The 25,216-nt window shown below is 41.0% G+C and overlaps 1 protein-coding gene across 1 annotated transcript; it reads right to left on the reverse strand.

The window, feature by feature from the left end:
• Positions 1-3,468: 3,468 nt before the first annotated feature.
• On the reverse strand, positions 3,469-17,402 carry CCL28 (C-C motif chemokine ligand 28). The gene is made up of 3 exons (XM_077790393.2): positions 17,238-17,402; positions 7,167-7,293; positions 3,469-6,405 (listed from the first exon to the last, which is right to left on the reverse strand). Exons 1-3 carry the CDS (start codon positions 17,299-17,301, stop codon positions 6,249-6,251), a joined length of 348 nt encoding a protein of 115 aa, XP_077646519.2. The 5' UTR covers positions 17,302-17,402; the 3' UTR covers positions 3,469-6,248.
• Positions 17,403-25,216: the final 7,814 nt, after the last annotated feature.

Here is a 25,216-nt window from a genome sequence, read left to right on the forward strand (position 1 = left end):
GCAGGATCCCGGACCGGCCTGATCCCGGACCGGCCTGACCCCGGCCCGGCCTGATCCCGGCCCATTCCGGCCCCGGACCGGCCTGACCCCGGCCCGGCCTGACCCCGGCCCATTCCGGCCCCGGCCCATTCCGGCCCCGGCCCATTTCGGGCCCGGCTTGTCCTGACCCCGGCGTGCCCCAGCACCGGGGCTCGCACGGGGCTCTGCCAGCAGAATTGCTTCACGGAGGATGTGATGGATATCCTGCCCTGCCCTGCCCTGGATCTTCCCCTAGTATTTTCGTTCGAGCTCGTTAAATCCTCCGTGTGCCAAGCCGCATATCATGGGGTTGCTGCTGTCTGACAAATTGGCATTGTGTGGGTTCCCGTGCCAGCCTTGCTTGCCTTTAGGCCGTGCCATGATTTATTGCCACCTAATCCATTGCTGCACGCCCCCAGAGACCTGGGAGAACAAACTTCTGTTGTATGATGGGAAGCTGCTTGGCAAAAGTCAAAAGCAAATTCTGTACCCCGGATAACTGGGTTGTAAACCACTGCTCAAGTCAAGGAAATGTACTCCCAGCTGTCAGGTTCTCTGAGATCTGACTGCTGAAGCCAGCAGAAGACACCAGCTTGCTCACCTCACTCCATTCCAAGGTGTTAAACCACCATCTTAGGGGCAGGTAAAAGCACTGCGAAATGGAAAAGCTATCATTTAAAGTGTTAACTCCTGTCCTGTTTGTTTAATCTGTTTTAAACTAGCAATTGTTTGTTGTGCCATTGTCGTGGAAAATCATCACAGATTTGTCACATCTGTAGTGTGAGGATTGAGAAATACTACTGAGAAATCAAGAAAAGTTTTGCTTGCATGTGCTACCCTGCAGTCTCCTGATAAGCTTGTGCCAGTCACTGTTACATGCCAGTTCCATTTGTAATTCTGAAAAAAATATGTTGACAAAATGCAAATTCAGTAGGTGATGGTGTAGTTACATCATGTAGACACAGTTACCTCCTTTGCCTACAGACAAAAGGAACTTGTCAGGAAAGTTCATCTTCTGTTCTGGGACTCCAAAACTTCAATTCCTTCTTCTTTTCCATTCCTACCCCAATTAAAAAAAAAAAAAAAAAAAAGAAACAAACAAACCATCACCAAACAAACAAAACCTCCCACCAAACCAAAACCAAAACAAAACAAACAAAAAACAAAAACAAAACCAAAGCAAAACAGAACAAAAAAGACCCTAAAACCCCCTACCAAAAATCAACCAACCAACCAAAAAGAACCCCTCAAAACCACACAATACCAAAAAACAAGACCTAGAGCTGTATCCTTGTTCTAGACATCAAAATGAGCTCCTATACTGGCCTCAATATTCACTTGGTGGCAAAATGTTTCCTGCCACAGGGATGCCTGGATTGCCCTGGCTTTATGGAAGAGGTGCTGGGGAGCAGACGGACTGGTCCACTCCTCTACTGCCTGGGGACTCAGCTGACTGTGCACAAGGCCAGTACTAGTTCCCACACCTCAGGTAGCCTGGAGAAAGGAGTGTAACGGAGCTGTAATGGAGCTGTGGCTCCTTGGCCACCTTTCCCTTTCACTTGGGAGCTGTATTCAAACTTGGGCCGTTGCCAGAGGGGCACCATGAATGTGCCTGTACAGCGTGGTACAGCCCTTGCTGATCCTGACCCAGTGACTTGGCTTCCTACCTTCACTTCTGACCTACTCATCTCTACAGACTTGACTGAAAACCTGGACTCTTGTTTGACCTTGTTTTGCCATTATTGGCCCTTCTCTACATGTTTGTTTGGGCACTCTGAGAGCCTGCCCTTGGTGAGGTCACTGGCTTGCCTGCTGCCTTGTCATGGCTCTGGCTGCCCCTGCTCTTGCTGCTCCTGGCCATGAAAATCTGCCCACCTGGGAGCCTGTTCTCAGGTGGGGGTTTTTCTTCTGATTAATGTCTTATTTGCTTTCCAAATGGTGAGGTCAGAATTGGGTTCTGCACTTTTTTTTTTGGATGCATTTATAGTATAAATCTTATACTATAGATCTTAAAAATGCGGAACTTCTACAGATGTTTTAAAGAAACCATACCAAAATTTTTAAGTTAGCTTGGGGAGGTGATCCATATTATTGCTTTCTTTCCCATAGTCTATGTATCTAATCTCTAGAGATTTTACCTGGTCTTTACACTGCTAGAAGCATTGGTTTTGTCTCCTCAGGATGTTATGGATCCAGATGCTAATTTAAATTTATCTCAAGTCCAGACTTCTTCCTCTTACAGACTGGTTTGATGACTAATTCTTTATAGCCTAAAATTCTTATTAATCAGTGCAATTTATTGTATAATTGTTGTCAACAGTGTTATTTTTATTCAGCTTTATGACACTATTTTTCCTACCACAGACTGTATTACAAGTGAATGCTTATAAAAATTACTATTGTTTGTTCACAAGAAAGGATCTGTCTATGCTGCTGTTGCAATAATATACAATTGTTTTATATTAATTTCTCATAAGGATTGCATTAATATCATTAAAGTTGTTGGTAAATCTTATTCCAAAACTCTTAGCTAATTAATTATATTTTTCTAACCAAATTATGCTCCAGATATGTGACTGCACTATTTCCAGCCCAGCTAGCAAGAATGCAAGTCATTTCCCTTTCATGGCTGTAGAGCTTAACCAATCTGCCCAAATCAAGAATTGTATTTGCAAATTGTGTTTGTGAATTTGGACTAATGCACCAAAATGAGTGCTGCATCTCAGTAACCTTAGGACTGTAAACCTGAGAAAGGACAGGTTGTTTTTATAAAAATGGTACTACCAAAGAAACTCAGCATAACTCAGAATAACATTGTCTCACAAACACGCTCAGGTGTGCTAGTCAGAGGGCAAACATATATCCTCTTCCTCTGTTAAAATTCAGACCATTTTGGTAAAAGAAAGGTTTGAATTTGAGCCTCTATCAACATTTTTCAGCTGTGTAAAAGTGTCTGGTAACTCCTAACCTAGTACTGTTTTGAAAGAAAAGTGTTTGCAATTTTATTACTCTAGTCTGACTTCTAGTTTTAAGCAAAAATATCAAATTCAGGGTGCTGGTTTTGCTTTAATAGACCCAACAGGTTCTTTGCTTTTGTTTAGCAGTTCTTAAGCAATGCCATCTGTTATTTCTTTAAAGCATCCTAAAGACTTAGAGGCTGTCACATTAAGCTAATAACTCTTAAAATAAATATAAAAGGTGGTTGATAATAATCTGTTAAGCTGTTTCTTAAAAGTACATAAGAGAGATTTTATTGCAATTCTCAAGAATATTAATTACAAGTCTAATTTGGACTTAATTCTATGAAAGTTACATTTCCAATCCACTAAAATACTAACTGGTGTTTTCAAATGCATCCAACTAAACCTATTGAAAAGAGACCTTTATTCAGCATTTTCAGGGTAAACAATACTGCCCTAATAATCTCTTCCACAAAACAAGATGTTGGGATGACTTCAACGAAAAAGGCATTGATTTTATTTTGTTGCCAAGTACAAAATAGCAAAGGTCAAAAATAATGCTCAGGTACAGAGAATATGAGTTCACTCAAGTGAAGATTTGAGAACTGGAAGATTTTTCTTCTACATATTTGTGTGTCAGCATTCAGGGATAAATGAAACTGTATGAGGCAGTGGATCTTTCAAGTGTTGTTTTGGTACTTCTTATACCAACATCAGGGAAGAAAGTTTTTATTAGATTGACAGGTACAAGTTATTGCTAATTCAGTTCTCGAAAGAAAGCACAGGAACCAAAACTTGAAATGCAGCTGGAAGCAGGGAGTGGACTTTGTAATCTCATAATATCTCAGTTTGATCTATTGATTCCAGGAGAACCTAATAGAAGACATCACACTGGAGAACTGGAAGATGTAAACAAAAATATTAGAGCCTGTGTTTAAAGTAGGTCCAGTAAATGCAAATATTTCAATTACATTTGTGTTGCAGATTTGGTTGGGTCTTCAATTTCAATACAAAGAAGGAATTGCTAAATTGATAAGAATCAAAGATTTGGAGGCCAGAACACTGACAGTACAAAAACTAGTTAGTAGTATCTGTACTGCTTTCCAAACGGGAGAGAAAACTGCAGCTGTGCTGTGATCCTACACCTGTCAGAGGACAGATCTGCAAGCCTGCATGGAGCTTCCCAGCAGCCTGTACCTAAAGCAGCATTAGCCCCTTCCCCTTCCCTCAGCTTGGGAAGGTTGTGCCATACTCTGATCCTGTGAAATGGTCTCTCCCATAGCACAGCCAAGGAAATTAGTCCATGCTTTAGTCAGTATGTTTATACTCTAAAAGGTCACTGGTTGCATTAATGGTATCGCTTTGAGGAGCTGAGATGCCATCATAAATCCACCTAGAAATCTGAAGGAAGCAAGAAGGTTCAAAACCTGAAATTGGAGAGTAGAACATGAGGAAGAAAATGGAACTGCCAGAAAGAGTAATGTGCTGATGCCATATTGTAAAGTGCTTCAGCAGTTTTGCATTCCTGGTGCTCTGCTGACCTGGGCCCCAGAGGGTTTGGATTTTGTGTGATACCCATTAGCTAATTATCCATGTAGTCTCCAGGCAGTGCAAATGAAATGGTGGAAAGCATCTGCCATTTCAGCTTGCATTAGCCAAGGTCACATCCTCTGCCTCAGCTGTGTTCCAAGCACAGCATTGGGAGGACGAGCCTCTGTGCAGGCTTGGAGTCAGAGAGGGCAGCCCCAGCTCCTGCTCCCAGCAGTAGGCTTCCTGCTATTCTAGCAACCAGAGGATGGAGCTATGCCAGTGTACATGCTGTACAAAATATTCCCTACATTCTGGAAGAAGAATTATATCAGTTGCCTCATCCCTGTCAGAAGGCAGTTGGTTCATAAGAGCAGTAATTGTTTCTCTTATCTGTTTTGGAGGCAGTCAGATTTCTTCAGATTTGCATCTGTAGGAGTATGCTGTTTATCTCTAGTGACCTTGCTGAGGTTATTCATCTTCTTTCTTCTTTGGGGAATCTAGCAGCAGCTGTTTCTATCCCATATCATCAGCTTGTTTTTTCCCATGCTTGCAAGATGTAGTTTTACATAAAAATTTCAAAGCAAACACTAGAGGCAACTCAGAGGACCTCATCTAAGTCAAATGCAGTGATTGAAAAAAACCCAGTAATTGCTAGGGGAAGAGAAGAAAGAGCGGAGTTGTGCTGTTATATTAAGTATTTTTGGCTCGTGAGATGTGTGCACTCTATGGCACTTACTCTTTTAAAGACCTCTCTTCTCCCTCATTTGCTGCTTTCTGTATATGTGTCTGTGAGAAGAAGTGCTGTTAATGAGATGTCTTTGGGGAAATACTAAATTACTTTGAAGTTTCCAAGGAAGGAGGGAGGGAATACAGACTGTGCCACACAGGAGAAGCAGTACTGTACAGTGGAAGGGAGGCTATGGAGTGGCCAGACTGTCATCATTGCTAGTCTTTGGGAAAAGCCTTGAAGGATACATGTATTCCTCAGTCTTGATTATGAGAAATTCAGCGAAGAGAGTAGGAAGGACCTATCTGAAGGATCTGAGTATTTGAATGAACAAAATTGAATGAACAAAAGCAGTAGAGATGATCTTTATTGCATATTGCATAGCTTTAAGTGCCGCACTTTGAGTCCTGTGAAAAGGATCAGATATTATCACTGAAATAACATTTCATGATAGTAACAGCTGGGAGCAGAGATTGTTTAAAACAGGTAAAATATGTAGTTTTGGCAAATAAGCTGGAAGTATCTGAAAAAGTGTTTGTAAAACTATGCAAAATTAAGAAAAAAAGAAATATTATGATTGGAAGAATATAAACAAAACAGACAACAGGAGAAAGATGATTACAGACAGGGAAGAATAGGGACCAAGTACAGGACCAGGAAAAAATGGAGGAATGAGAAGGAATAGCATGTTAAAACAGAAGTCACAGGGGAGGTTGCCATAAAAGCAGAGTGTGAGAGAGAAAGATTTAAGTCTGCCAAAAGATCCAGGAGGTACCATGAACACTTGCTACAAGACATTACAAGAACACTTTATCATTTGTCTGATTGTCTGACCAGCATTGTTCTGAGTACGGGTGATTTCTGCCTCTGCTTTTTCTAGCATATAGAGATTTGAAAAGTCATTTTAATGCTACAATCATCCATCACTAGTGAAATCTGGTATCCTTGCCCGCAGTGCCATATGCCACAGAATCTTCATCATGGGTCATTTTGCATCATCTGGCTTAATTTTGCTACTGCTTCTGTTCTTTCTGTTTGGTAATTCTGGTTCTTCTCTGCTTTCTAATGTGAAATTTGCTCCTGTGAATCTTGTGCTTCATCTTCTTCATCATTTTTTTGACTTTTTTATTCCATGGATTCACACAGAATTTTCTGCCTTTCATGTGGAGACTAATATTGAAAAAAATGGTTGTCAGTTTCACAGAAAAAAAGTAAAAATCCCAGCTTTTAAAAATCATCATAATTATCACTCACCTATGAAGACCACAAAGTTAAACTTGGTTAATCTTAAATATTTTATGCTGTGTTTATTAATTTTTTCTGGTTTCAAATACATTAGGATCTAAGTTTTAGCTGATTAAACTTATATTCCAAAATCTGAAAAAAGGCTTTACTACTTCAGTAGTAAAGGCTTTAATACTTCAGTGAAAAAAGAATCACAGTGCAAAGCACTACATTTCTATGGCCAATAAATAAGCAACTACTGTTTAGTTATTATGACTGTCATTATTATGCAAAAGTTTAGAAAATGTACGAATTTAATCCAAATGGTGTGATATTGTACCAGAAAAATAATTAGATATAGTTTATGTACAAAAGTAAAGCTGATTTAATGAGTTTAGGCAAGGATTTTAGGGGATAAATAATTGGAAAGAGCAGAAAAGTCTTAATGTGCATGAGAAATTTTTCAGTTCTGAAAATAAAGCAAGTGTCAATGAAGACTGAATAATATTCAGTATTATTAGTGAAAAATTAATTAAATTTTAACAATCAAGTTTAAATAGCACAATAAAGGACAGTTCTTAAATTGCATACAACATTGTTTCTTGAATTTGTGTTAGCTTGCCAAAATTCTACTTATTTAAATGCTGTGTAATAGGTTTTAACTTGCAGTATCCCTTTCACAGTGAATGACACAAAATATCTCTTACATAACAGCCTCTAGGTGACACAGGCCACCAGCTTTCTGGATTTCAAATCTCTCCACTCTTCTGAGAATTCCTTTGGAAATTTCATCTGAAATTTTCATGCAACAGTTAAAGGCCCCAGGAAACAAAGCTAAAAAGAGAAGGAACAATGTTAGAAACAACACAGATATGAGGGATAACTCATAGTTTGACTGCACAGAATCACAGAGGGGTTGAGACTGGAAGGCACTGCTGGAAGTCACCTAGTGCAGCTCTCTGGTCAAGCAGGGCCATCTGGTCTCTGGGTCCTGCTTGAGCTCTGCTCTCAGACCCTGATAATGTGGTTAGCTTAATTAACTCAATTTTATAAGACAAGCAGCCATTACTTTCTGTTAATAAGCAAGTCACGTGTTCATACCCCTTACCTCATTATCAGGCCCTGGAGGTCCTGTGAAACAAGAGACAAACCAATCAGATTTCTATTTCTGTTCCCTACCAGCCCTGGGCCTGCCATCATTGCTCCCCAGATGCAGGACCTAGCATTCCCCCTTGTTTCCTGAGTTTCCTCTCTGCCTATTTCTATGTCAGCAAAACCACCTGGTACATCAGCTACTGCTCCCAGTTTGTTATCATCTGCAAACATGCCACAGGCACATTTGGTCCATTATCCAGGTCTTTAATGAAGGTGCTGAACTCAGTTGTCTCCCATAGTGACCCCTGAGGTTTATGGGACCAATTACAACCCCCTGGACCTGGTCCTTCATTCAGTTCTCTGCCTCAATCTTTACTTGTCTATCCTATACTTTGTCAGCCTGTCTATCATGGTATTACAACAGACAGTAATCAAAGCCTTTCCTGAAGTCAAGGTACAAAAAGCCCATGTCTCTCTTCTTGACCAATAAGGTAGTCACTATTGGAGATGGCTACCAGGTTGTCAAGCATGATGTCCCCTACATGAATCCATGCTGACCACTCCTGATGACTATCTTGCCTTTCAGATCTTGGGAAATGCTTTCTTGGACAATTTTCTTCATCACCTTCCCAGAGACTGAGATGAGGTTCAGCAGCCTATAGTTCTCTGGATCTTCCTTCTTGCTCTACTTGAGGATAGGGGTAACAGTTGCTCTTTTCAATCTTCAGGAACCTCTCCCACTTGCCATGACTGTTCAAAGGTAACTGACAGTGGCCTCACAATGGCATCAACCAGCTTCCACAGCACTGGTTGTACTGTGGCCTTATATATGTCTAGTTTTTGAAAATGCTCCCTAGTTTGGTCCTTCTCTACTGACAATAAATCAGCCTTGCTTTAAACATTCCCTTTAGTCCCAGGAACCTGGGATTCTTGTTAGTTTGCCTAGTTTGCATGGTAAAGGGTAAGACTAAGAAAGTGTTGAATGCCTTAACCATGTAATTTGTTACCAGTTTCTCTGTCCAGTTTAGCAGTGGGTTTTGGTATTCACTCCTCTTTCTTTTGTTATATATATACTTATGGAACATTTTGTCACATGTCACATTTCTTGTCAGATTCTACTCCAGCTCAGCTTTGTCTTTTTCTTTCCTAACAGCATTCCTGCATGATCAGACAACCCTATACTCCACTTGGGTCACCTGGCCCTGCTTCCGCCTCTTTGTTCCACACACTGTTTTTATGTTCTGATGCAGTTAAAAGCTCTGAGGACATCCAGCCAGGCCTCCTGCTTGGGTTTCTGTTTGTCAGGACAGACCTTTCTAACATGTTTGGAGGGGGTGACCCTTGAACATCAGCCAGCTCTGCTTGACCTCTCTTCTATCCAGGATAACATTCCATGGGATTCTTCCAAACTTGTGAAGAGGTTGTAAATCAGCTCGTATTAAATCCAGGGGCATGATCTTGTTTTTTGCCCTGCTCCCTTCTCCTAGAATCCTGAACTCCACCACTTTATGGACACTGTAGCCAGTGCTGCTTCTGATTTTATGCCCCTGACTAGATTTCTATTTGCAAGTATCTCACCCATCTGAGTGCTTTTCTGTGCCAGTTCTTTGATTACTTGTTGTGGAAGATGTCATCAATGCACATCAAAGTTTGTGGATTGCTTCAGCATTGTTGTATTGCCCTTCCAGCAGATATCAGCATGGGTAAAGTCACCCGCGAAAACTAAGGCCTGTGAATATGAAGATATTTCCAGCTGTTTGAAGAAGGTCTCATCTTCTTCTTTGTGGTCAGGCTGTCTATAGCAGAACCCCACACTACCAGATCACCCTGTTTGGTCTGCCTAGTGATCCTGACCTGTAAGCTCTCAGCCAGCTCATCCTCTATCCCTAAGCAGAATCTATGAATTCCTGTTGCTCTCTTGCTTAAAGGCCAACTTCCTCTCCTTGCCTTCCAGCCTACCATTCCTAAAAGCCCATATCCCTCAGCTGCAGCACAGCAGTGACATGAGCTACCCCTGAGCACATCCCTGAGCCCAGTGTGGTTCGAGCCCTGCACCTGCAGCCACTCTTCATGCTCCTGTTCGCTCCCCATACCTGAGTGGAAGGGCAATTCCAAGTGCTGTCAAGGACTACTTATCTTCACAGCTTGTGCGGTGAGATACTGTCCTCTCCATTTCTCCCACAAGAGAGATTGGTGGTTTAAGTAAGTTTCCTTCACCCCTCCTTGTGCATGCATATGTAAAGGCTTGTTACAGTAATATAAAAGTAATTTTAAAAGATTCATTTTTGCTTGTGGAAGATCACCAATATTAATGACACAGGAAATGTCAGGAGTATAATTTAAAAGCTCTGCCTTTTTAGGTTAAATCAGGCCCTTTATCTTTTATTGTCTTTTTGAGGTGATAAATGTTCTTGCTGGGCTTTGTGTTTTCTTTTACCCTGAGGACTCCCATGGTTGAATGTGTCTCCACTATGGAATGTCTCCTGGACATTTTTTCCTGTTTGCCAATACCATCTTAAAAATAAAAAGACACTGAACTTTAAAAAGCAAATCATAAATTTAGGTGGGCTTTTATTTTTTAACAAAAATACTAACATTTTGGGGCTTGATTTTCTTTTGTGCTAGAAGACAAATAGATCTTATAAAAGGGATTTCCTCCACTAGCTCAAGGACAAACAAAGCTGTATTGCTCAGATATTTATCTAGGATGAAGGTCTCAAGATTAAACCCACTCTTCAAAATGAGCACAGCAAGGACCCCTGGGTCCCAGATGAACTAATCTGGGAGAAGTAGAGACAGAATCTTCTTCCTATTTGTTTTCATTTTTCTTCCTATCCATGCTTTTCCTAAGTAATAATTTAGCCTTGAATGCAAGAGTCATGAGCTAGAAAAAGGACAGAGAATCAATTTCAGCTTCTGTAAGCAGAAGGTAAGTCTGTTTAAAAATTTTCCTGTAAGCAAGATGATTGTGTGCTCCTCTTCTTACAAGAGTACTTGCTGAGTGCTGGAATAACAGATGCTGGCACAGCTGTAGCAGTGAGCTTGAGCAGCCAGCAATGGAGCTGGAGTCTTTGGCGAGCACTCACACTGCCCACTGCTGCTTACAGGGGGATTTTGTATGTGTGGGGCTGATGACAGGGCCCTGGGATCTCACAATCAGAAGGGAGGTGGAAAGACAGACGCTGGCTCAGAAGTTGTCTCATCAGCAACCCAGAGAGGAGGGCTATAAATAATCATATGGTGCAGAAGGACTAATTAAGTGTTGAGTGCTACCTGCGTTATTTCCCCATTGTCCTTTGTTTTTCTCTCTTCAACAGCAAACTTCTGGTGAAGCAAGTTAATTGAAGTTCACAAATGGAAACTGAGCTCATTGAGCACCACTAAGTTTAAGGTTTTTTCTGGGTCCTCAAGATAGAGTTGGTAAAACTGAAGTATAAACTTTTGTCGTTGCTAGTCAGTTCCTGACAGAAGAATTCTATCAGATGAAAACTTAAGAGAGGATAATTATATTATCAACTCTGTCTGATGTTGCCTACTGTGCTTTTTAGAGAGGTCTACTCCAGTTCTTCTTTGGGGTCTAGTAAACTAAAATACTTGGCAAGACCAGTACTACCAGCTCCTGTAGAATGGCTGAATATTACAGGAGGTTTTAGGGAGAGCCAGCTGTCACCTGAGCTATTCCTTAACTGGTTTTGCTGATGCTTGACTACCTCTTGCCCTCATCCTACTTTATGTACTCAAAACCATCCCTTGCTTTGATACTCAGATCAGAACTATCAGTATTGCACTTTACGGTGCACTATATAGCACCATATTAGCCATTTGTATGCTTTATATCTGAAAATTATTCATTTAGCATTGATGTACTTTTATAGTTTTGTAAGGAAAAACATACACAGGCTCAACCAAGGAAAATAAAGAAAAACTCCTGATGCATCCAGGTGGGCTTGTGATTGTCTCACTGGCCACTTGTGACTGACAGCCCTTTTACAAAAATCTTAACCAACAGGAATTGCATCCTTTAGCAACTTGTTTATAACTGCATATTTAGACACCACTTACATGACCAGAGATGCATTTCAGAGCAAATTCAATCACCCACTGCTCAGTCTTTGACTTGGAACATTGGATGCCACTGACATCCAGCCCATGCTGCTGTACAAAAGCTGTGCACCACAGCTGTGAGCACAGGCAGCAATGGGCTGCATGTGAAACTGGGAAATGCCCCAACAAAAATCAGGCTGAAATTCTGCATAAAATGTAAATGAGTGGTGCTAAACAGTCAAGAGCATTTCTTAGGGACATTGAGAGCCTGCTAGTACATTTTTATTAGAGGTACGTGCCTGGGGAGGCTTTCTTGCTTTCACATGTATGTATTCCTCAAGCTGTGCTACAATATGGAAAATAGAAATTGATAATTTGTGAGTCATAGATGAATGCATTGGCATGAATGTCTTTCTGTCAGAGAACTTGAAAGTTCACCAGCAACCTTCTGCTGACAGAGGCACTTACGAATCTTTTTTTCCTGTGTATGAAGTATGAGAGTAGTGCGCCAAGGAAATCCCGTAATTCCCCAGAGCCCAGAAAAACTGATGCTGCACTCATGGAGCACTGAACCATCCTGCAGCTCCATTGTTACTATAACTTCATTCTAATCCTGCAAGTGGGAAGAAATTAGGAGGTAATCTTAAACAAAGCTAACTATTTTAGCCCAACCCAGGGCCTTTTTTTTTTTTTTTTGTGGTTTCAGCAATTCAGTAAGGGTTATTAGTAATTGTTGATCTAAACAGTATTTAAAAGGAAAGACTGTGGGTTTGCACATGGATGTTAGCATGGCCTTTTTTGTGCCAATTATCAGTCAATAGGATTTTTTCAGTGCTGCTGACTTCATTGGTCTCTGTTGCTCCATGACATAGTAAGACATACACAGCAGCTTACCCAAAAGTTATTTAGACCTGTTGTCCAACACAGCCTCTTAAAGCTAAAGGAGCTAAAGGAATTGCTGAAAGGACTAAGTTTAGTGGTGGATCTTGAGACAAAAGGGATTCTTCTGTTGTTATTTTAGCAAGTGATATTATCTACTTTGGTATTTCTTCCCTGGGAACTCTCTCCAGGGAATGACCTGTTGTTTTCAAAGTTATTTAGCACATTCAGAAAAAGAAGAAAAAAAGGAAATAAAAGAAATGTCAAAGTTGTCCAAGTTGTCCCTGCACAGGACAGAAGCGGTTGGAACTGAATGATCTTTAAGGTCTCTTTCAAAACAAACCATTCTATGATTGAAGTGGAGTACTTGGGAATGGAGCATACTGAAATCAAAGCCTCTTATGGAGCGAGATCTCTATGAATACTGTCCATTACATCTGCCTTTACATTTTACTTGATCAGTGTCAAGTCTCTTTTACTGCCCAAACTTTCCTTTTCCCTCTCTGCTATCTGGCCAAACTTAGTCTATATAAACTTGTTTTACCCTTCTGCTCTACTTTTTTCATTGTCATTCTCAAACTTGAGAGCTCTCTGGCTGTCTAGGGTTCAGGCAAAAAATATATATTAAAAAAAAAAAAAAGAGTTATTGGTGCATGCTCAGTTTCTGGGGCCACAAATAACTTTCTGTTCTTCAGTTTCAAGCTGATATTCCTAGATTTGCCAGTCTTTTAGGAAAACTGTTGTCCTGATGAAGAGCCCACCTGTGGCACACAGTGGGAGTGTGCCAGGCTCTTATACTGCTCTCCTCTGCAGTTTCAGGCAGGTGGGACTGGCAGGAGTAGGGCAGAGCAGTGGTAAGGACAGACATGGCAGTTAGTGGTTCTGCCAGCCTCCTCCATAGAGAATTTAACATGGCAGGGCAGGTCTTTGCCTCATGAAGGAGGGCCAGATGGAGGAAAAAAAGGAGATGATGCCCCATGGAAACAGATGGTGAGTGATGGAGCCTTTGTACCCCCAACCCCAGTGCTTGCTCTTAACTATTGGTTTCGTTTTGATCTCTTTTGACTAAACATGATAAAGAAAAGCTGTGATTTAACTGAGAACACTAGGGAAGGCATTTTTACTTCCTTTCTCCATTTCCCTCCACTCCAGACCCAACCCAGCTGCCTTAGGTAGGACTCGTGCAGCTCTTTTCTTCACAAGTTTCACTCCAGCAGTTAATGTTTTGACCAGGCCTTTGGTGGGCCCTCCTGAATCTTGCTGGCAGCGCACAGGAGCCTGTCTACTCCTGGCAGAGCACCTGGTTCACCTTTGTGAACTGGACTGCTTGAGGGAAAAGCCATGCTGTACTTATTCTTTTATGTAACCAAGAAAACCAGGATAGTTCTTGAATTAACACAAAATGAGGGATCCCAGCAAGTATGGGTAACATTATCAAGCAGGATTGGTTTCCCCAACATTTGTGTGGTCTGCGGGGAAGCTTCTCTTGCACAGTGAGATCCATACATCTGAGGCACTTTCTGTTTCTATGCTGAAATGTGAGCTGCTAATTGTACCTCAAGTTCACTGTGAACGATTGCAACTCTGCACACATTGCACAAGTTTGACACACCTGTGCTATTAGCAGCAGGCGTTAGTGTTTCCTAATGGAATTCTTTTGTGGTTACAGAGTAGGCTTTGTACATCTGGAAAGAAAACCCACACAGCTTTGCATTGATTAATTGCATTACCATCTTGCTTAGTCAGAACATGGTGTTTATTGATATGCTCTGGTATCAGCACAGCCATTTCCACAGATGAGTTTCAGCACTTAGTCCCATGTTGTTGGCTTATGGACATAGAATCCAGGCTCTGCCCTTGGAGGGAAATGTACTATCACATCACCTACACTTAATATTAACTACTGTAAGGCAGCTTATTTAGCACTCATTTCATAAAGCGGCCAGAAAGTGTTTCTCTCATTTAAAACATACTTGAGGCTATTTTAAGAGTCCAGTGCCTCAAGGCAGGTCTTTTCATCTTAACCTAAAGCAAGCCAATAACTATTTCATTATTCAGAAGACTCTGATCCTGGTTGACAGGTGAACAAAGCCAGATGCCAAAATTCTTAGGAAATGCAGCATAGACATAGACTGTAAAAACAAGGAGGTTGCTTAATAGCTGGACTTGAGAAGGGAACTCAAATGTTGCAAAATGTTCCAGTGCATCCTACCTATTTTAACATGGTAATGCACACAGTTAAAGCACAATTCTGAGACAGTTTAAAAAAGTTAGAAGGGATTCTAAGCTATAACCATATAACCATAAATAATAATACATAAATATAAAACAACATACTATACAAAGAATAAATATGATTGAAGTTATGTGGTGATGCTTCTCTTGTTTTTTTATGAGGCTGCTGTTAATATGGACATTTTCAAAGCTGGAAGGCTGACTGGAGATGGACAGATCAGTATTTCCTATAGGTCAGGATTTTAGGATAGGGTTTTGCCCATCAAATCATGATCAGTTTGCAAGCTGTCTGTCTCCATACAACATCCTTGGTGCTTGGGTTACAGAGCATCAAAGAAATGCAGGCTGAAAATTGGCAACACAGAGTGTAATATTTTGTGATCAAAAAGCCAGTAATACCTACTACATAACCAAAAGGGGAAATTTCTACTATTCCTAGCAAAAACAAACATCACAATATCTTGCATATTAAGATGTGAAAAGAAGCAGTCATGGTTTGTTTCTATAAAGAAACACATTTTGCTAAGAGGGAACCCATCTCCCACACTGCACAGACCAGACTAACATTACTGGATTACCTTCAGTAGTATAAGTGCAGATACCTCTTTTTGGAAGTCTCAGACAATCTTATTTAGTTGCTATTCCTATGTTGTAGCATCAAACATTTGATTTGGATAGTATTATTGTATGTTAATTACCAAATTTGTCCTTTCATGTCTTCAGGGTGAAATACATGTAGGAGCTTTCAGAAGAGAGCTTTTGTCTACTCAAATTGAAATTCAAACCAACCATCTTTGAAATAAGCTTTATTGTCCAGCCTGCTGCACTGTGTGCCTCCACTGCATGTGTGGCACCCTGTAAATCCCTGGCACTGAGATGTGATCATGGAAGATTACCGGGATTTTTGAAGTAAAATTGCAAAAACTTATTTTGAATTATATTATGGGAAATGGGAGTAGAGGGGTAGAGTTTCTGGAGAGTGAAATCCCCATCATCTCTACAGAATACTTTGATCTTGTTTTCTGGTCTTGCCTGGCTGGGCCATACTTAAGTCTGTAGCTAGGTGTGATTTTGGACAATAGATGGCTTTCCTGGCCTCTGTCAACAGCTGCCAATTCACATCCACAAGCAAAGGAAACTTCTGCAAGTACCAGCCCAGATCTTACTTTTATGTCTACTGTCACCCTGAAATAAATGGATGCATAATGGTGAGCCTAAGAAGCATAAGCCTAGGTAGAGTTAAGCCCAAATCTGGTTTAGCTCGGGTAGTGTGTGCCTGTAACCCAGCCAGCCACCTGAAATTCTGCTTATTTTTATTGTGGGTTCTGCCATTTGAGTATTGTAATCAAGAATGGTGCATGTCTGTTTGATGAAATTTGGGTGTCAAAGGCATTTCCCCTGTGTTTCAGTGTAAAAGAATAACATTCTGAGAGAAACTTTACTTTGACCTGTGCATGTATGTGTCAGTTCTATTGCGCAAGACCTTGCTGAGTGGCCAGATCATGTATCTAGACTAAAAGCACTTGGAGAGCATTCCCATGGCAGCAGGTGCAGTGGCCATTTTAACAGGATAAAATTCTAACACAGATTTTGTCCATGTGTTGTCTAAATCTTCAAGGAATTCTACATTTCCTACTCCTACTGAAGCCAGTAGAGCTTGGGAAAGGATCATCCTGAAAAAAGTGCCCCAGAATCTGAGTAACCTTCTTTGTGAACACAGTCTATTTTACAGTAAAAAGTTACAAAGAAAAAGTAAGGATTTAAGCACAGCATTGCCTAGGTGGTTCTGAAAACTTTTAAAGTTGTTTAACTTTTAATTTTTTTTTTTCAATTTTAAGTTTAAAGTGAAATTTAATTTTTAAGTGTTATGAGATCTCCTGAAACTTTGAGACATGCTGCACTGAACAGAGAGCAAAGTTGCATGCAAAATTGCTTTTCTGCTGGGAGAAATCTGTTACTGGAAGTTTGTAATAAAAAAGTTTTTTGAAATCTCTGCCACCCAGGGCAACTTCACTTTAAAGGAAAAAGACCAAGTGACTTTCTAAAAACATTTCCTCTGGGAAGCTTGAATAGGAGGAATTTACACCTGAACTTGAGAGATCCCTTTGAACAAATAATGACATTTTACTAGGTTTTCCCTCAGGAAATCACTGCTTTAAAGGTCTTACACCTTCAGCAGCTAAAATCTTCTCAATATGTTTCCTATGACAAATAGTTCACGTGGTTTTTCCTTGCTCAAGCCACTTCACAGATTTATTTTGTACTCACACCTGTTGTGGAAACATCAGGTTTGCAGAGGAAATTCTCAGGTGAAGCCCTGCATCCACTGAAAATGTGTATTGATCTGTGCAATTAAGACACCCAAGTTTGAACTTTTGAAGAAAAGCAGCATTTAAGCTATCACCTCTGGTCCTGTGCAGAGCTGCAAAGGCTCAAGCAGATGCAGTTCCAGGTAGGCACACTTCACATCTTTTTATCTTTAAGAGACTAAAGTATAGAAATAGATAAAGTACAATTTTACTTACTCTCAGATGTCTGACTAACCGTGACTGCTAGAACAACCAAAACAGTGACAAATTTCACATCCATTCCTCCTTGGAGCTGCAGGAGCACAGCCACAGAGCAGGTGGTGAGCTGCAGGACTAACACCTGACCCTACCTGCTGGCTGCTGGGGATGAATGTGCCTTGAAGCCCCACCCTGAGCAGCAGCTTGGCGTCAGTTCTGTCCTGTGTGGCACTATGGACTTCAGCAGGATTCCTCCTCTTACCTGAAGATGAGTGGTTCAGTTTTTTTGCCAGATGAGAAGACAGGCTGTGTTTCACAAAGTTCCCCAAGAAGGTACTGCCTTACAGCCAGATCCTTGCAGTCCTTCTCACTCATGAGGCTTTTCAGCAATAGACTTGCCAAAGGTAGGAGTACTTCAGAAACAAGTACTTGCAGGATTGAGAATTAAGAAAAAAAACTTTCTGCTTTTAGGTGTCACCTGCATGGAAGCTACATGTGCCATGCTGTGGGCCAAACCTGCTGTAGTACAAGAAATACAACCTCAAGAAGACCTCAGCCTTGACCCAGCTTTGCATTTGATCTAGGCATTTTCAGTCTGCAAGGACTATATTATTCCTTTCACACTTGGCTTTCAGCACTGTTTTGAAGCTTCCAAACCTCTAAAAATATTACTGTGCGGTTTCAGCCTGAACTGAGCACAGTAAGAGTAGAGAGCAACTACTATCTCCACCACAGGCAGTGCAGTGAAGGCTGCCTGCTTTGACCTTTCCCAGGGCTCAACTAGAAAATCAGTCTGGGAATTTCCTACCTATTCAACCAAGCTCATCTTTGCTTTGTCTCATTACATCATTCTTACTATTCCTAAATTTCTAGACCACAAGGTAGAAGAAATTTCTAACTTCAGGAACTTTAGTCTATACTTACACTGTCCCAACACTGGTTTTGCAATTTCTTCTAATAATAAATTAATAAAGTGCAATCAACCTTTCTGGCTATCAGTGTTTTCTTAATAGCTGTTTGTTTCTGTTGTTCACTGTTACCAACCAGGATAAGAACAAGAGCAAATCCAGACTACTACACTTTGAAATAAAAGTCTACTGTTAAAATGAAAAAGAGTAGAAGATAATCATGTGTGTTGTTTAAAGTATGATTTTGAGGAAGTAATTTATGTTGAAATCAGCAAGATGATTCATTGTCACCATTTAGTTTATAAAAGCTACACCATCCTGGCCAAAGCTAAGACAGATCACAACAGCTTTATCAACCTGAACCTACATAAGGACAAGAATATTAGCAGCATCATTGTTCTTCAAAGTAGGATGAGCAGCTAAAAACTAGATTAAAAGAAATACAGTAAGACAGCTGCTACTGGAGTAGCATGTTAAAGAAACAGTCAGTATTAGATTTTATATTGCAGTGTCTGGTTGATGCTGCAAATCAGAATACTTTGTTTCTTTGCAGATAATTAATTAGTTTTTCCTGGCAAATGCTTCATGTGGGATGATACAGTTTTAAAGACTTGATACAGATTACAAGGGTATTTCCACAGGGAGAGTATGGAGTATAGGGAGCTGTAGCAGTGATAGGGATGGAGGAAGAACCAAAGCATTTTTTGTTTCTTAAGACCTGTTCCTGTATGACAAGTTATAAGTGCTCCCCAGGAATCACTCAGACATGCACACCTCCTGTGGTCTCAGAACCATGGAGTAAATACAGCTATTTGGGTATCATTTTCTCTGCTGCTGGCGACAAACAACAGCACACTGAATAAAACTTAATTTCTTTCAGCTCGAGTTCAAGTTTTATATCTTATGTTCCTCTATCTTATCTTTATGGTGTCATTTATTAAATACAGAATTAAGTAAACAACCATTTACTTCAACATAAAACTGCAGCAAGGACGTTAGGATTGTGTCAGACCCGGAACATGCTTCCCACTTTATGAAGTCTATATAATGTGTCAATAATTTAAAATGCTAAACCCACTGAAGGAGGATTAAATGTATACTGTAGAACAACACTTGATTTACGGGACTGAGAAAATAAAAATAAAAACAAAGAGAACAATAGCAAATATTGTGCTATGCCTCCACATGAATGTGCAGGCAACCATCCAATTTACAAAGGAAGAAGGAGTTAGCCAGAAATTCTTTTCCAAGAATTGGGCTGACAAGAGTTGACAGTGGCATTAGTTACAAGTATAGCTGAAAGAAGGCAAAGAGTTTTATTGACATATTGACTTGGACTGCATTCAAAGCTCAAATCAAAGCACTAACCTGCAGGCAGAAATTGTTGCAAATGAGAAGCTAGTCATTCTACCCTGAGAAACAAAGTAAATGTTTTTTAAAATCCTTTTTGAAGTTCTCCCTTTTATTTGTGAAGTAGAATGGCTAGCAAGGCTAAAACTGACCGATCTCTTAATGTGAGCCTTCAGTTTTTGAGCAGAGGTTAATGATTGGAACTTCTTTTTAAGTGTGCACTGTAATATAATCCCCTCAGTTAGATATACCTTTCTGCAGTTACTCAAGCTGAGGCAAGAGTAAATGTTCCTTCATTCATCCATTCCTTGCAGTCAAACAGTGTTCTTTTGCCACAGGAGTGCTGATTGCTGAGGAAGACTAAGTCCAGTTTGCTAAAGCAGGATAATTCATGTTAAAACAACTTTGGATCTTTACTGTTTCCAGCAAGATTTAATTTGATGAAGGCCTCTAACACACTGATAGATGCAATAGGCTTATCAGAGTACTTATTACACTGTAAATGATCATAATAACTGACTCAGAGTAATAAATACTTTTTTCTAGTTTGGCTTAAATCATGAATGGACAGATTTCACAATTAAATATACTTTGGACTTTGTAGCAATGTCTCAATTATTTATGTGCATATCAAAACCCCAAATTGTGGCCTCCTCAGATGTCCCCTATTCTAGACTGCATTGGCTGGCCCTGTGCCTACCATAAACCTCTGACTTTAAAATGGTTTGCATAACTATCATTCAGCCTTCTCCATACCAGATATTTTATCTGTGGGTACTTCATTTTGGGGAAAAAAGAAAAAACTTTGTGCTGTAAAAATTATTAGTGCTTAATATGCAAATTCCAATATGAAAGCCAGATTCACTCCTCTGCTCAAGAGGGAGGGTATGGATACACCCACACGTCAGGATAGCTCCCCAGCAGCCAGCTAGGGCCTCATGGGATCTATCTTACACTCAGCACTATATCTTATGGGTGCATAAAACAGGGAAGAAACTTGAGGAGGGACTGGAACACCCATTCCCCTTGTACCAGATGAATGTCCCCACAGACGATGTTCACATGCTTGTGACAGAGGTGCAGCACTTGCAGGAATTGCTGAAAGGCTTGTCTCTGGCTGTGCTGTTGCCTGGCACTCCCACTTGGGCATGGACTTCCCATTCCCTGACTACTAAAGTTTGACAGAATAGGATGAAAGTTGAGTTCTTGGGAAGAAGATGCAGGTTTTTATCCTGAAATGGGCTTTACAGACCAAGAAGACAAAGGTGTCAGTGTTAAAATGTCAGAGAAATACCTACTATTTCCCATTGTCCATTTCAGTAATCTCTTTATTATGGGTATTTTGAATTCCATCTGGAGCAGCTAACACACGAAGCCATTTTCAGACAGATAGACAGACAGACAGACACATATACACCCCTCAGGCATTTTACCTGAAGGTGCTGCATGGACTTCAGCTCTTCCTGTGGCAGCAATTATCATCATCAATGGAAACAGCCAGAAGAAGCTCCTACCACACAGCACATAGTAAAAGGGATTGTTCCTCATAGGGCAGTGTTTTGGAGGCCAAACCACAGGAGGAGGAGAGAATGCTGTGGCACAGGTGCTAACAGAGTAGAGAAGATGACTGGCCTTCAAAAGAAAAGTGAAAATATCTCTTAAGTGACAACTATGAGAAAACTGAGGCTGATACAAGTTCTGTGATTCTATTTCTCTCTGAAAGAATGAAATAGATTGAGGCGAAGATGGCTATGAAAATATTGCAGACTAGAGAGGTAGACACCCAGAAAACAACTACTGAAGAAGCAAAGAGTATCATTTGATAATGCTGTATTAGCATCAAGCTGCAGATGTTGACTGGTAAGTCAGCCTGGAGCAGAGCCCCAGGGTTCACCTCAGAAACTTACATCAAGACTGCCAAAAAGTACATTATTGCTGGTAAACTGAAAATATTGGCTTCTAATAGCATATTCCTATGACTGGAGAGAACCAAATTATAACCCTTTCCATACATCCAGTACGATATTTAAGGCTGACACCTTATTATGCAGCATAAGAAGGACCTAATCTATTGAAGCAATGAGCAGAAGGACAAGCTGGAGACCTTTTCCTTCTCCATCTCTGTTTAAAAAACATAGTAATAATAATTTAGAAGATTACACGGTGAGTGCTGAAGAGACAGAATGTCAGATGTTTTCCATGGCTGATTAGCTCAGGAGAAAACCTGATGCTGAGATGCACAAGCAGGAAATAAGTACATTGGGAAATGTGTTTTTGAACAGAACAAAGACCAGTAATTCTGCATGCTTCCTTATTATTTTAAAAATAAATGTATCTTCTTAAATACATAGCTGAGTTGTTCTTGAAACCAAACTTTAAAAAATGACATTTACATGAGTGTCCACACAACCTCTTTCCAACTCTACCTCCCAGGAGACTTTACCTTCTCTCATGACAAAGCTGAGTGCCAAAGGCCAGGTACCTCTAAGTTTTGGAAGGTTTTTTTTGTCCTAGACCTTAACTGACTTTTTGAATGAGATATTGAGTCTGTGATTTTGATTCCAAAAGGCAAAAACCAAAATGGGGGATGGACAGAAGATCTACTTACAAACATGTAAAAGCCCATGGCCTACAGAGGCAGTATCTGACCACACAGGTTAGTGGTCTGGATCAGCAGGATGTTCTGCTTCTAACCTGCTTCTCCTGTGTCCTAAAAAACTTGAAGTTCTCTTTCTGGACAAGATGTATCCTAAGCATCTGTTCTGATCACCCTATCTTTTAAAACCCAACATTGTATGCATAGGATGATAACAAAAAGTGACAAATGTTCAATGGAAATGCATTAAATCAAGTTTTTTAAAAAGGTTGGTGCTGTTTTCTACCAACATAAATACACACAGAAATGTTCTGGTGTTACAGTTTGTGTGAACAGATGTTTATGGTCAGAGAGGCTTACGCAGGACGAGTGCAAACAGAGCCGCAGACAAGGTTATACCAACACGAGTGTGTGCAGGGCACGTGTAGTACATTGCAGCAATGTGTGGGGAACAGCAGCCTTGCACCACTTTTACAGTGAACAAATGTCATTCTAACTCTTTTCTGACCCAAATTCACTCACTCTGACAGTAGTTTGTGAAGTCACTACCAACCCTGAACTATGATCTCTTGCAGCCCTTGTTTATACCAGATTAAATTTTGTTTTATAAACTATCATGTCCTTATGTTACATGTTTGTTATTTAGCTAGCTCTGAGGCTTTTATACAGACTCACATGACCTCAGGTCTGCCAGGTAACAGGCAGTGGTCCCCTCACATCCCTGAGGCCTCTGAGGCTATGCTGAACTTGTCAGTCTCGCACAGCATACTTGATTCTTCGTTTAGAGCTGAGTTCACAGTTTCTTTTAGACCAGTGGAGGCCAAGACTTCTTTCATGCTTTCTACAGCCCAGACTAAGAAATGTGAGGGTGACACTAATGAAGGATCTTTCCTTCCTGAACAGGCCTAGTGGCCCACTGTAAAAGAGTGTTTTCACTTGACGTCTTCACATAAATGTCCTCTCAATGCCCATTCTGTCTCTGGGGATGTCAGGTAGCTTGGCACAAGTGGGGAAACTCACCATGGAAGGAGCAGTAATCCAAACCAGCTTCTTCCCCATGCCACCTAATTTTTTTTTTTGTTAATTTTTTTCCCCACAGGATGGAACAAAGTCATTTCAGTGTACAATTTCATCATGGGTTATGACAAAACACAGTAGACTGGACTGCAGTTGGATTAATTTCTACTGTCCCATTTAAAAAAAATAGATTTCCCATACTTTCAAAAGAGGCCAGACTCTACCAGCAACAGGACACAAAGTGAACAGTAAAGTGATGCATGAATTGGTTATAGATCCTCCCCATCATTCTCCATGAGCTCATTGTCTCAGGAAAACATACTTAAGAATTTTTTTTAAACATGAATTTAAAGAAAAAGCACAATAAATGTGGGCGTATTCCTAGCCAATCTCCTTTTGGAACACCAGAGGCATGGATTTCATAAGTCCCTGGATATGGGAAATGCCAACAATTTGAGAAACGAACTACTCACTTGCATTCATTAATTTCAGTTTACATTTTTAAAGTCTGTCACTTGAACTTAAAGAAGATTACAATCACTTCCTCTATTTTCATATTTTTACAGTTAAATGTTACCTATATGATATAAACCAAACCATTTTCATTGTAAGACTATTTGAGCACAGATTGTCCTACTGTTAAACAGCGTCTAACACAATGAGAGACTGAAACCTACCTGAACTAATCCAGACAAATAAATTATTAACAAGGATATTATTAATAATAGGTAATAACATGTTGTTCAGTTCTTGCTCATTAATACTGGAAGGGCTTTGGTTGCTGGATTTGGCCTGCTTTTCTTCTGAATTCCTGTGGGAGGGGACTTGGGAAACTGTCCCCCCGAATTACCCTGGGAGGTGACAGGTGTGTAGTTCCCTGCCTCCCCTGTTATCAATCAGTATGTCTGTCATCCCTTGGTGCTAGAAAATTCTTTGTTCTTTATACCTCCATTGGTTCCTTCCCTGAAACCGCTCTTTCCCTTTACCCTCATTGGTTATAACCCTGCCACTCGACCCTGACTCTGCCCCCGAAGCCTTCCCTCACTGAACGCTTCATGCCTGGACCCTCCCTCTCTTGTCCCCGTTATAATCCCGATTCCGCCCCCCGTTCGAGGCTCTCAGAGCGAGCTCCCTCCCGGAGTGGTTGTTTTTCCCTTCGCTCCCTGAATTGCTGTTCCTCAATAAACGCTCTTGGAAATAAAGCCGCCTGTGTGCCGTCCCGCCTTCATAGAGGAAGATTTCATTACGCTATCCGGCTTCCGAGGACTCGGCTCTCTGACAAGCAGAGTGGTCAGAGACCCAGAAGCCGCAACTGGCGCCCGAACAGACTGGCCCCTCTCAGGAGTCAGCCGCAGAGCGTCTCCTCGGCTGCATCGGCTCTGTGATCCGGCTGCCCGAGGACGAAAAGCGCCGTTCGCCGCCAGTTCCACGAGCGGCTGCTCTTCGTTGAAGAAGATCGCCTAACTCGCGGGCTGCAGACACCTCGTCCTGGTTCGACTTCGAGTTTGGGAGCAGACTCCGAACGGGACGAGACCTGCAGCGCTTCCTCTCCCCCTCAGAGGCTTTTTCGTTTTGACAGCGGTCTTTTTGTGGTGAGTTCCTGGTGCCCTGTCTGGCACCCGACCCTGTCTCTTTTCCTTTTCGTTTCTCGCTTTGTCTCTTTGGGGATTTCCTTTTTCTGCAGTGAGAATGGGCAATCGCTTGTCTCCTGCCCGGCGGGATTTTTACCTCCACGTTAAATCCTCCCTTGTTTTGGGTAACATTTCTTTTAAAAAGAGGGACCTTAAGGCTTTTGTTAATCTTATTTTCGATAACTTCCCTGACACCTCCAGGGATGATTTTTCTTCTCTTATTTTCTGGGGAAATATTGGGAAACTGTTATACGCATTACAAGTAAAGGGGAATTTTTCTGTGGGGCATTTTTTTCCACTTTTTCATTCTATTTACACTTTGTTTAAACAAAAGGGTGAGAGTTGGGTTCCCGGTTCTCCTAACCTTCATCCCGCCCCCCCCACTCCTAACTTGGTTTCCCCTAAGGGTGGGTCGGGCAGCAGATCCTGCCATAACCAGGCACAGGGCTGCTACCGTCTCCCTGCTGCTCCCCGCCCCACTCTGTCCTCTCCTCG

This window comes from Lonchura striata, chromosome Z (genome assembly GCF_050655825.1).
Source record: "Lonchura striata isolate lonStrDom1 chromosome Z, ASM5065582v1, whole genome shotgun sequence".
Classification (NCBI taxonomy): domain Eukaryota; kingdom Metazoa; phylum Chordata; class Aves; order Passeriformes; family Estrildidae; genus Lonchura; species Lonchura striata.

What these genes read in the sequence shown, in the direction of transcription:
- CCL28 (XM_077790393.2), bottom strand. Translation starts at nt 17,301, where the DNA reads ATGGATGTGAAATTTGTCACTGTTTTGGTTGTTCTAGCAGTCACGGTT. An exon ending in GGTTAGTCAGACATCTGAGA is followed by an intron (nt 7,294 to 17,237) that starts GTAAGTAAAATT and finishes TTCTCTTTTTAG; the next exon opens with CTTTGTTTCCTGGGGCCTTT. An exon ending in TGTCACCTAGAGGCTGTTAT is followed by an intron (nt 6,406 to 7,166) that starts GTAAGAGATATT and finishes TTTCAATATTAG; the next exon opens with TCTCCACATGAAAGGCAGAA.